Raw genomic sequence first — 12,598 nt, 5'->3', positions numbered from 1 at the left:
TGGAATGTCCATGTGAAGATTTGGGAAGCATCAATGGAACCAGAACGGTTTCGCATGCTTCCCCTGGCTGTTTCGGCACTAGAAATCGTTCATGTGTTTGTCATTGCGATGACATGTGATGGTCAAGCTTCTGGAGACCGCAGCAAATACTGCCACGTACTTGACGAGTGAGGCTACTGCCAGAATCTGAACCATCATCATGCAGGAGAGTCATTATCCTAAGAACGACTATGTCACGATGCTCTTTTAGATGGAGTTCCTATGTGGGCTAAGTGCCAAGTACATAAGCTTTAGACATTGGTGGTTACAGCAGACTTAACGTCTACTGACCGAATCTGTGTGCCAGGTAGAATCCTGACGAGGAGCGCTGAATAAAACAAAGCCCGCTGCCTTCATGCTGCCTCCATTTTAGTAAGTCAGGCAGTAACAAGCACAATGGAGAGAAATAAGACAGGCTAAGAGGACGGAGGGGCCTGGGCTGCTCCAGAAGACCTCTCTTCCAACTCTTTGCCTTATGCCAGCACTGTAAACAACAAGGCTTCTCCTTGTGGCGTGAAATTTTCTCCTGAGGTCTCAAGTAACTTTCTTTCCTATCAGGAAGGCCAACTGAGGCAGTGCGTGTTAGCGTAATAAGAACAGAAGCCTAACACATGAGGCTTCTGCCCCTGGAGTTACAGCTCTGGGTTCCCAGTGGAGCACCCCTGTTGCCTCAACAATTCTAGGAATTCAGGAGAACAGAGGCTCTCACTGCTCTCCGCTTGTTTTCTTCTTATTTGTCTAAGTGGTAAATGTATAGAGTCAATTAGTTCATCCCAGAACGTTTTTTTAAATTGCTATGGCTTCCATAATAAATTATTTTGATTTGATTAAGTAATCTAGGAATAACTCTGCAACTGGAACATACGAAGCTGATATTGGTAAGTACATAATTATGTAGCCATTTATTTAAACAAATATCGCGCATCTATTGCATGACTTCCCTACGCTGGGCGCTGTGAGGAGTACGCAGTCAGGGACTTCGCCCCCAGGTGACTTAGCATCTACTAGGACAGATAAGACTCGATCAACGTTACCATGCTATATGGTAGACACGACTGAGCTGCAAGAGAGGACTGATCAACTGTAGGAGAGACCACCCCAGGCTCTGGGCATCACTGTGTCTTCATGATGGCTTTTGAGCTGACACATGAACCAACCAGCCCATCGCCATGTGGCTGCTGCAGTGGCAAGAATGACACCGTGCCAGGCTGAGTAAAGGGCCCCTGGCCCCTATGTTCCTTTGGGTCCTGTGTGCTGAGACCACCACGGCCAGGGCTCAAAAGTCAACCCTTAAAGAGGCCTTCCTTAACTGCCCCACCTAAAACACCTTTCTCCTCCATGGTACTTCTCAGTAGCTGACATGACATGTTTGTTCATTTTCTTGGTTATTGTCTGTCTTCTTTACTTGCGTATAAATGTCACCAGAGCACAAACTTCGTCTATTTTGTCTGTCTTGTTCAGGGCCTAGAATAGTACCTGGCACCAAGTAGGTGTTTAATAAAGAATGTGGACTGACCCCCACAAAGACTCTGGTGGGATTATATTCAACATGCCTCTCATCCCAGTTTTCATCAGCCGACGCCAGCATTTGACTTCCTCGAATGCTGAATGACTTCCAAATATCTATCTTTGGGTTGGACCTCTTATCTGAGTTCCAGGCTCAAATATCCAATTGCTTACTATGTATCTTCACTCAGATTCCTCAAGGACTCACACAGCCCTGTTCCGGCCTCCTCACCCCATTTCCACACACTAAGTCCACTCCCAGCGTTCCTGGTCTCAGTGAATAGTGCCACCCTCCACCCCCTGCATAACCCAGACACTTGAGGGTCATTCTTGGAGCCTCCTTCCCTGCCCTCCCACCTCCAATGCATCACCCATGCCTGTTCACTTTGTTCCATTTCCATAGCCATGACCCTTCTCCAAGCTACTGACATTTCTCTCCTGGACTACTGAAATAGTCTCTGACTGGCTTCCCCAATCCACCCCGAGCCCTTCCATCTATCTTCCACACAGTAGCCAGTGTGACCCTGTAAAGCACACCGCCAATCACATGCTTGGATCTGTGGTTCGCTTCCCTCTGCTCTTAGGATAAAGGTCAGAATCCTTAACCCGCCTTCAGCAAGCAGGGGGATATTCCACCAGAACACGGCGACACAGCTGTCCAGCTTGTTAAGTGCTGAAACACCTCCATTCTTCTCTGTCAACAGCCACTGCCTCAGCACCCCTGCTGCTCTGGCCACTCTGTCCCCTCCCCCAGATCCTTCCCCTCAGTCAGCAACTGTAGGGTTAACACGTGGCGCAGCAGGCAAACACACCCCCACGCACACAATGCACACACAAGTGCATGCATACACACTGCACTGCTCCAGCCCTGGGGCGCACTGTCCTAGTTGTTGACCATTGTGACTATTGCTCCTGCCTATAAGGTCCAGCGTGCTCCCAACTTCACCTCTCCAGCCTCACCTGGTCCCTCCTGCTCTCTGCCCTGCAGCCACTCTGGCCTTCCATAAACTTTCTGTGCTCTTCTCTGCCTCAGGGACTTTGCACAGGCTGTTCCCCACCACTGGAATGTTCTCCCTTTCCTTCAGCTCATTAACCATACTCATCCCTTAGCTTAACTATCTCTTCCTCATGGTAGCCTTCTCGACCTCCAACTCTAGGTCAAGCCTCTCTTATATATTCTCACATAATCCTATGCCTTTCCTTCACAGTTCCTAACAGAGTTTGGTTTGCATATCTATTTATGTGATCATTTGACATAGTTCTCACTACCAGTAGACTACAGCTCAGAGAGGATGAGGACTAGGACTTTCTTTTTTACTCTTAATCCCTAAAGCCTTGCAGTCCACGTACGTGTGCAGAGAGGCCCTTGGCTACATGGGTCTAAAGCTGGAACACTGATTGAATAAACAAGAGGATCAGGCCTTCGTATAGAGATACAAGTGCATGCATGAGTATATGTGTGTCCTTATGTATGAATTTGTTCTTCTCTAAAAGTATAATAATGAGATGATGACAAACATTAGTAGACAGTCTATGCAATGAGGAAACTGCCCTGAATTTTCAGATGTCTCTTATGTAAGCTCAGAGTTCCTCTTTTCACACTACTTAGAGTAATTACTTCCTATTACGGCAAGCAGTACGCATTCTTTCCACAAAACATGCTATTTGAAAGTGTGTTACTTACATAAGGATCGGGATTTGCTGTCTTACCGCTCTCACTGGCCACCAGCTCGAAGGATTCAAGCAAAAGCACACTCTCAAGCCCTGACCCCAGGACAAGAGCCTGTTTTTATCCTCTCAGAGCAACGAAGGCATGTTTTAAAGAGAAGAAAGCTGCAGTCCCATTACGAGGCCGGCTCTGTGACCAGCGGAGAGCAGCAGCATTGTCCCGATGGGCGCGCTAATGTGTTTATTGAGGGCGAAGTTCAGCTACTGGAGTCCCCCATTACCAGGCTCTCCACTCCAGAGCAGAGGCCGAGCCGCCCTAGAAACCAGAATGAGGCCGGCAGCGCCCCACCCCTGGGCAGCCCCGGAGCACAAGGCGCAGACCAACAGCGCCCAGACGGGCGGAGGAGCTGAGGGGAGAAACCGGCAGCGAGAGGCTTCCGCCGTGGCGAATCCCCCTTCTACTCCCCTCTGACATCCATTTCCTGGCTGGCAGCAGGTTCCTTTTGAAACAAAGAGGCAGGCCGTGGCCAGGACAGCAGTCTCCAGCCTGAGGTTGGAGCCTTCCTGTCACCCGCACTGAGATTGACACCGGAAACGATGTCAATAAAGTGCAGATCCCCCCTGGTGCCCGCTGCTCCTTGAGCGCGAGAGGAACGCGGAGGTGCTCCGAGGAAAGGAGGCAGAGGGACGAGCCGCTTACCCAGGGCCTCACCAACGGGAGAGCAATCAGGACAAAGCCATTCCCTGGGGGTCATCAGAATCTTTCAATTTCACACCGAAAAAGCAGCCCCGGCTCAAGGCTTAAGAAGGTGCAGTTGTCCCCATTTCTGCTAAGTGGACTCCTTCCCGAGCTGGCATTTTCGCCCTGGAGGGCCTCTGAGGGCACGCGCTCCTTAACCGGAGCGGCCCTTCGGAGGGGCCTCCTCGGCGCTGCCGCTGCCTCGGACCGCATCTCTCTGCCCAGGGACGCGGCCCCTCCTGCCGGCCGGGGACAACAGGACCACAGCTCCTACAGCCGTTGCTGAGGGCTGGCTGAGGGCTGGCGTTGAAACCATCCCTGAGCCCCCTCCTGAGCCACTCTGATCCCAGGACTCACTCTGCCCCCATACTTTGCTCCTACTGCCTCTTCCCAAGAAAGAAATGGGTTCCGGGTCTCAGTCTGCTATCAAAGGCCAATCTTTAGCTCTGTATGTTTGGTTAGAATCACCACAAACATCCTTAAGTCTGCGGACACATGTGTTGGTAAATTTGGGTGCAGGGGTGTAAGAGGAGGAGAGCTTGCTCGCCTCACCCAGTTTTGTTACTCAAGTGGCCGGGGGGGGGCGGGGGGTTGTTACAGAGAGGAGAGACTGAGGGGGCAAGGGGCCAGAGAGTGGTAGAAAAGTCAACCTGCATTCCAGGAATTTGCCCCTGCTGGCTGGTAAAAGTCATCCGGTCCACTACAACGTGGAGGAAGCTGGAGGACACTACACTGGGTGAATAAGCCAGTCACAGAAGGACAAACACTGTATGATTCCACTTACATGAGGTCCCTAGAGGAGTCACATTCACAGAGACAGAAAGGAGCATGGTTGCCAGGGGCTGGGGGAGGGGGAGCGGGGAGTCAGTGCCTCATGGGTGCAGAGCTCCAGTTTTGCAAGATGAAAAGAGTTCTGAGGACGGATGGTGGGGATGGCTGCACCACAACATGAACGTACTTAATGCCACGGAACTGTACACTTAAAAACGGTTAAGACGGCAAATTCTATGTTATGTGCATTTCACTGCAATTAAAAACATTTTTGGGGGCCGGTCTGGTGGTGCAACAGTTAAGTTCGCACGTTCCACTTCGGTGGCCCAGGGTTCGCCAGTTCGCCGGTTCGGATCCCAGGTGCAGACCTACACACCACTTGGCAAGCCATGCTATGGTAGGCGTCCCACATATAAAGTAGAGGAAGATGGGCATGGATGTTAGCTCAGGGCCAGTCTTCCTCAGCAAAAAGAGGAGAATTGGCGGCAGATATTAGTTCAGGGCTAATCTTCGCCCCCCAAAAAAGAGGAAACATTTTTTAATGGTTAAGATGATTAAGAAAAGGTCACAATTCGAAACTGAATTAGCATGTGTGACTGAACACCTTAATTGGCCGGCAAAGACGCACAAACAAACCAAAACAAAACAAAAGTCATTGAATGCACAAGTCTCAGCTGCACCCTGTTCTCTTTCTAGGGAGGATTTCCTCTCTATTCAGTCAATTCCTAGATCTTTGGCCTCAAATCTGGCTCTGCCCTCCACTCCATCCTGAACACTTTAAGTTTCCTGACCAGCCCCTCCTGAACCAAGCCCCTGTCGCTTAGCACCTGGAACCTCGGTGAAGCTGTTTAAGCCACATTGGTTCTCAGCCTGAGCCAGACTCGCCTTCGTCCACACCCTGACAGAGTGAGTCCTCATCGCTATTTCCTCCTCAGCCCAGCAGAGAACCCAAAAGGCTGCTGGGGGACAAAGGAGATTTAATGTCACCACTGACACGACATCCTTCAAAGGCCCTTCCTCCTGCCCACTTTCAAAGGCCACATATTCTAAGACCACAGCAGGGACCAACGGCAGCTTCTAAGGGAAGAGTCCTCAGGAGACAGAGCCCGGGCCGACCCGCACTGTTCAGACATCGGCCCTTCTCTGTGGGGCCCCGGATCGCGGCAGTATGTGAACACCAAGGTTAGGGCCTTCAGCAGGCAGGAGCCCTGGGGGATTTTTGAGGCCACCGGGAAAAGGTTCATAGAGGTGAAGCAAAGCTCTCAGGAAATGGCAGCGGGCAACAGCCGCTCTTCTGAGACCACAGGCCTGTCCCCATCACACTTACCTGGTTACAGGTGTTAATGTCTACCCCATTCCGCAGGTGATCCAAAGCTTTGTCCAAGTTACCTGATCTTGCTGCCCTTAGAAAGCTGGTAGCAGCGTCGGCCTGTGAGGAGAAAGAGCAGGCTGTGTCAGGGTGTTCTGTGTGGTAACAACTCACGGTCCCATCCAAGCCTAGGGCCACGAAAAGGGGCGAGGTCACGGCGGCAGCCACTGCGCCCTCCTGTTACGGCTCGCGGGTGTGGTGGGGGCCTAGAGCCCCTGGCCGATCCATAATGTGAGGAGGCTGCTTTCCAGCCCAGCTCCCCATCCTTTTGGTACTTTTATGAGCAAGTATGCTTGGGTAGGACCCCATGAAGAGGGACCCCATTGAGAAGTGAATGCTCAGCACGGCCTGGTGTCTTACTGCTTCCACGTGTCCAAGGGCCCACTGCCTCCTTACTGAGGAGGCTGAGTCTCACGGGCCTGGCCCCAGGAGCCACGGATGCAGGCGCCACAGGCACCACACACAGGCCCTTTGGAGCTGATTTGTAGTTTTGTTTTTTAAGTAAACAGCACATACCACTTACTATGTGCTAAGAACCATTATCAACACTTTACATGCAATAAATACTTACACACACACACAGATACACATTTAATCCTCATTTTTTAAAAAAAACCAAAGAGGTAAGTACTATGGTGGTCCCCATTTTACAGATGAGGGAACTGAGGCACAGAGAGCTGAAGTGATTTGTGCAGGGTCACACAGCAGGTAGGAGGCACAGCCAGGACTCAAACTCAGGCCTCCTGGCTCTGAAATCCGTGAGCTTAACTTCCCTGCTCCATTGCCAGCTTAACGTGAGCCTTATGTCACAGGTGCCCCTGTGAGGCACCTTCCTGAATAACTTGGTAATTGTTGCTCAGCCACCTACACCCTGCATTTCAAGACCCTGCCACAGGAACACTTGTGTGTATTAAAGATGAATGACAGCCAGAGAGAGGGAGAGCTGGACAATAAAATAAAGCCTATGAATGCAGGCAAAGTCTACGAACGCAGGCGAGTGTGGTAGGAACGAGGCGAGCTGGCTCAGAGCAGCACCCCTGCGCCCAGCTGAGTTGGTTAAGTCACCAAGTTTGTGGTAACTTGTTACAGCAGTGACAGGGAACTAATACATATGCTAATGATGACCATCCCTAAACGCAGAAGACTCCAACGCCAACAATCCCAAACAGTATCCTCCAATTAAATCCTCATCCTCCCTCAAAGCGGGGCTGCATGCCTTTGCCAATTAACAGTTAATCCCAGGCAGAAAAGCTTCTCCAGCCTCACCCACACCACCTTCACCGTGGTCCAGCCCTTCGCTCTGAGTTCTGCCCTGTCCCTCCGCCGCCACCACTTCAGGCCTCCAGTGATGCACTGGGAGAGCCAGTTCCTTTCTCTCCTCCCAGCCAGCCCCACTCCAGTCTGCCTTGGTGATCTCCCTAAAATCCTGCGGTCCCGCCAGCCCTCCCCTACACCCCACAGGCCCACACAGGCCCCCTGCTAGAGAAGCTCAGACCCAAGCTCTGCATCTGCCTGTTCACAGCAAACACACACACATGGATCTCTGCCCCCAACGTGGCAGGAGGGCCCCTTCCTCCTCCCTCCCTTGTCCCCCGTGGCAGTCCCACACTCTGTCTGCCTGCAGGCCCACACTGACTATTCCCAGGATCCTGCACCCTTCTGCCACTATCATTTGCTAATTCTCACCTCGCCTTTCTTCGAGGTCTGCTCAGCTCCTACCTCCTCTAAGATGCTGTCCTTGGATACCCAGTATTTACCATCTTTAAATCTAGGAACAGGAGCTTGATTTTTTAAATGCATTTTAAATACATCTTTGTCAAGTTATTTGATTTATGCAAGTTTGTCGCCCCAGCCAAGTTGTTCTCTTCTTGGGGCAGGGACCAAACCTTCCATCTATCTCAGAGCATGAAGTGTCTGCTAGGCCAAGACTTCCCTTGGCTTCCAGCACAGGCCCTGGATGTCACCAGGTTCCTCGGCAAAGAGTCTGTGCTAGAGGGAGTATCTCAGAAATGAGGATCAATCTGTCGGTTCCCCATAAGCTGGACTCCCAGAGAAATCAGACTTAAAGTGTAGTCCCTCTGAGAAATGTCTGTTTGTGCCTGCTGATGCAGAAAGTCTGTCTGGATCCAATGGCAGTAGTCCCTTCTACCTGCCGGGGATGCTTCCAAGACCCCCACTGGATGCCTGACACCGCAGATAGTGCTGAGCCCTATGTATGCTACATTTTTTCCTGTACATCCATGTCTACGATAAAGTTTAATTGATAAATTAGGCGCAGTAAGAGTTAACAACAATAACTACTAGCAAAATAGAACAATTATAACAATCTACTGTAATAAAAGTGATGTGAGTGTGGTCTCTCTCTCTCACAATATCCCATTGTACTGTCCTCGCCCATCCTCTTGGGACGCTGTGAGATGATTCAATGCCTACGTGACGAGATGGAGTGACGGAGGCGCTGTGACGGAGCGTCCCAGGCAGGATGGCCTGGGACGGGGCGAGATTTCAGCACACTACTCAGAAGGTGGGCAATTTAAAACATGACTTGTTTATTTCTGGAATTTTCCATTTAACATTTTCAGGCTGTGGTTGACTGCAGGTAACTGAAACCACGGGAAGCCAAACCATGGATAAGGAGGGGCCACTTTATTAGGAAAAATACTACATTATTCTCCAAGAATGAGAGAGAGGTATATCTCTTACCTACCCAAACTATCTTCTGCAGCACAGTCATAGGATTTGGGAGGAAAACCTGAGAATGGTGGGTAAAAATAGGTGCAACATCAACCAGTGACACTGTTTGACTGTTGAAAGGACTGGACCTAGGAAGTGAAGGAGAATATTTATGACAGACAGACAAGCAGATAAATAGAGGGCGAGGGAAGCCCCGTGTAGACTAAGCTGAGGAAGGCTAACTAATTTCTGCAGTTTGTATAACATCAATGAAATTATACTACTAATACCAGTCACTGGGCAGTGTATTACCGACACGATATCTTTTCATGCTGGTCACAACCGCTGAGGCAGGTGTAATTGTCCACATTTTAGAGGTGACGAACTGAGGTTTCCCCGAGTTCTGCAGCTAGTTGGTTAGTCAACACTCAGGGATTCAGCCCAGGCCCCCCTGACTAACGCCAGTGCCTTTCCACTTCCCTTGACCCCGAGGCGCATTCTCAGCAATTTCACACCTGAGGGCGTCCACACAGCCCTGACAGATTGTAGGGGCTGGGAGGGGCCTCATGCCTTTGCCAATTGAACAGTTACCCCACGGCAGAGAAAGGGTGCCGGGCGGGGCGTGGCTCTGACCCTGAGCGCTGTGTTAGGGCCAAAACAGACCTCCAGAAAGGGGCCATCTAGCCCAGTTCCTCCTTTCGCTGATGATAAAACTGATGGTGAAAATACAGTGACTGGCTAAGGTCACCTAGACAGTTAGAGGTGAAGTTCAATTGCTAAGGCATTTCATTTCCTTTTGGTCTCCTCTAGGCCCTGGGTTGTCAGGACATGAGCAGGATCCTCAGAGTATCTGACAGGTGAGTGAGAGAGCATGGTGTCACTCCCACTGTGCATCACTCAGTTTAACTCTACAGTCTATTTACTGAGGTCCTATTTCAAGTCCTGGATCCTGCTGGGCAAAGAGAGAGAATAAAAAATCAGAATAGAGGTCTCTGCCCTCGTGATTGGTAAAACAAAGCAACTGGGGGATAAAGGGGCATGTGTGCATGCATGCAGGCGCCCATTGATTCACTCCACATGCATTCACTGAGCACCTCCTGGGTGCCAGGGATTGGTTAAGCCACACAGCAACGGCCCTCGTTGGAACGTGAGACCCATTCTTAGCATCTCGTTCTTCCCAGCCCATCCTGCCCATCTATCTAATCAGTTACCTCCAGTCCAATGACCTGTCCTAGGTGCAGTTTCCTGGTGCATCTAGGAACCATCTGTGTAACCCAACAGGACAGAAAGAAAGTCAAAAGAATCTAGTACGTTCCACTTAGAATACCCACCTGAGTAAATACTAACCAGAACAACAACAACAATAATGACAAACACTAACTGGATAGCTCTGGGCTCTGTTAAATTGGAGCAGAGTCCCTGGCCCTCTCGATACTGGAGGCAGCCTCAGAGAGGCCTCCCTGTGGGAGGAGACTAGAGGAGCTAAAGGAGGCTGCTCACGTGTCAAGAAAAATCAGTCCACAATGGCCCAACTCTGCATCACCAGCAAGGAACGGACACCCCCTCAGAGCACCTCACCAAGGCTGCCTCCTTGCGTCTTCGCCCCTTCCTCCTCTCGAGCTGAGTTTCGATCGAATTTTACCCGTGAGAAAATCGCTCGTGCCTGCACTGAGGGGAGGAGGGGGTATACCCATTTTGTTGTGTCCTTTGCCCACATCCCTTCGGTTAATCTATGTAATGTTCCTAAATTTTCTTTGATAACAAAATATTTACCTTTACAAAGCTCTCACTGTGTTTTAAGTACTCTACATGAATTAATTCATTTGCTCCTCCCAGTAATCCCATGAAGCAGGTACTTCTATTGCACAGACGAGGTCAATGAATCACAGAGAAGTTAAATAACTTGTCCAAAGTCACACAGCTAATACATGGCTTGGCCAAGATTTGAATCTAAGTAGCCTACCTCCAGGGTCTTTCTCTAACCCCTGTGCTATACTGCCTCATGGGCCAATCGTTTGCTAGTGCCCATAAGATTCCTCTCAAGTTCAGCCCTGGCTGGAGAGAGCCTTCCGTCTGCGCTCAGAGGCTGTGCCCCCTTCAGCCCTCAGTTTAGGAGGAAGCTGGTGGAGGGAAAGGAAGGGAATGGAATTCCTCCTGGGTCCCAAGTTCTCCTCAGGGCTTCTTGGGAAACGGAGGTGAACCCTTGGTTACCTGAGACACCCAGACTATTATTAAACCGGCACTTCCTGAGTAGGTGATACGAATATAGCAAGAGATAAGTCGCCGAGGGGGCTCCAGTGTCCTGGGAGGAGAGGCCGGAAGCTGGCTGCTAAATGTCAGCATGCCGGTAACACAGGAGCAGTGAAGGCTGCAGAAACACCAGAGGCCAGGCAAAGTTTAGATTTAGGCCTGGGAAGGGAACCCCAGGGCCTCTTCACATCTTCTCCGGGGCTTGAGTTGGCCTAAGTTCTCCCCAGGACCAATCATGAATTACTTCTCAAGGTCTTTGAGTGCAAAATTCATATCTAAAAGGATAAATGGAAACTGAGCTATCGTCAATTTCTGTAAACAGCGAGGAGATAATCTCTGTTTCCCAAGGGGTCTTAGTGTCCAGAATGTGGTTTCTCTCACAAAGCCATTGTCAGAATTCCCAGGAAGAGACTCCAGATCCTTTCCAGCCGCTGGGGCAGCACATCCATTAGACGGCGTACAGCAGGCGCCTTCTGGATGTGGAGCTGTCTGCTTGTCTAGGGGCTGCCCTCCACATCCAGAGTTCCTTCAAACTCAGCACCTGGGTATTCCTCCAGCCCCCCGGGAGGCCCACAGAAAGAACATCAGCTCCAGCCAGCACACACACCGCTGTGGCCCCTGCCTTTATCCCATTGACCACAGGGACACGGAAGTGAACCCTGGGCCACACTGTGTGTTTCCACTTAGTTTCTTTCATTTTTCTTCCCGGAAAGTTGTGCTATTAAAGCTTTACAAGCTGTCTCCAGGCGCCACAATCGGATTACCATTGGCAAAGATAAAATGAACAAATTAAACAAGGATGAGGAAACGATGTGTGAGCAGGAGTCCTGGGTCCCCTTATAATCTCCCAACACAACCGAGCGGCCTTGGGAAAAACTCTGTTCCTTGCGCTCTTCCTGCAACAGCCTTAGAGGCTGCGCGATGCAGCGATGTGTGAAGCGAGAGTGGACCCTGACGTTGGGAAGACCTGGAGTGAAGCCCTGCTCTGCCACTTGATGCTGTGCCTCCTACTTGTTCCCAAACCTCAACTTCCCCATTGTTAAAATGGGGATAATACACAGCTCACTGCGGGGCTGTGAGGATGATAAAGTCCAGGGAAAGCACAGGCTTCCTGGCTCACAGCTGGTCTACCCTCCCCTCTTTCCATTCATTTCCAGCTACCTATGGACCTCCGCGCGCTCGTCTCTCTGAGGTTTAGGGATCAAGCGAGGCTGCCCCTTCACTGGCCAAGGCCAAGGCGGTATCCCCGCGAGAGGCAGCCGGGCGCCCCCCACAGCCGAATCCACTCGGCGGGACTCTCCTCCCGGGGTGCGGGGGACGCGGCCTCGGCCAGGGCCCCGCGCGCCCGGCTCCCCTCGGGGCACCTCCGCGCTCCCGCGTGTGCCGCCTCCCCGCTGGCCACTGGCCTGCCGCCTCCCGGCACCAGCCCCTTCGCGCCGGCAGCCTCCAGGCCAAAGGAATTTTCCTCTGGATCCTGCTAGAAGCCTCGGCGCCCGGCGTGAGGCAGCAGAAGGGCCGCGGGCGCGTGTCCCCGCACCCGCCCGGGAAAGTTGGCGCCGCCGAGCCCGCGGGCACCGCAGCCC

The 12,598-nt window shown here is 51.4% G+C and overlaps 1 protein-coding gene across 15 annotated transcripts in view; it reads right to left on the bottom strand.

The window, feature by feature from the left end:
- ANK1 (ankyrin 1) overlaps positions 1-12,598 on the bottom strand; it is a 622,216-nt gene that overhangs the window by 505,646 nt on the left and 103,972 nt on the right. For all 15 annotated transcript variants that reach the window (XM_070598780.1, XM_070598770.1, XM_070598775.1 and 12 more), the window contains exon 2: positions 6,051-6,152. In XM_070598780.1, coding sequence (XP_070454881.1) covers positions 6,051-6,152 — 102 coding nt within the window. The remainder of the gene's footprint in view (positions 1-6,050; positions 6,153-12,598) is intronic.

This window comes from Equus przewalskii, chromosome 28 (assembly GCF_037783145.1).
Source record: "Equus przewalskii isolate Varuska chromosome 28, EquPr2, whole genome shotgun sequence".
Classification (NCBI taxonomy): Eukaryota; Metazoa; Chordata; class Mammalia; order Perissodactyla; family Equidae; genus Equus; species Equus przewalskii.
The sequence above is the reverse complement of the archived record's forward strand: the minus strand, read 5'-3'. Positions and strand labels throughout refer to the sequence as shown.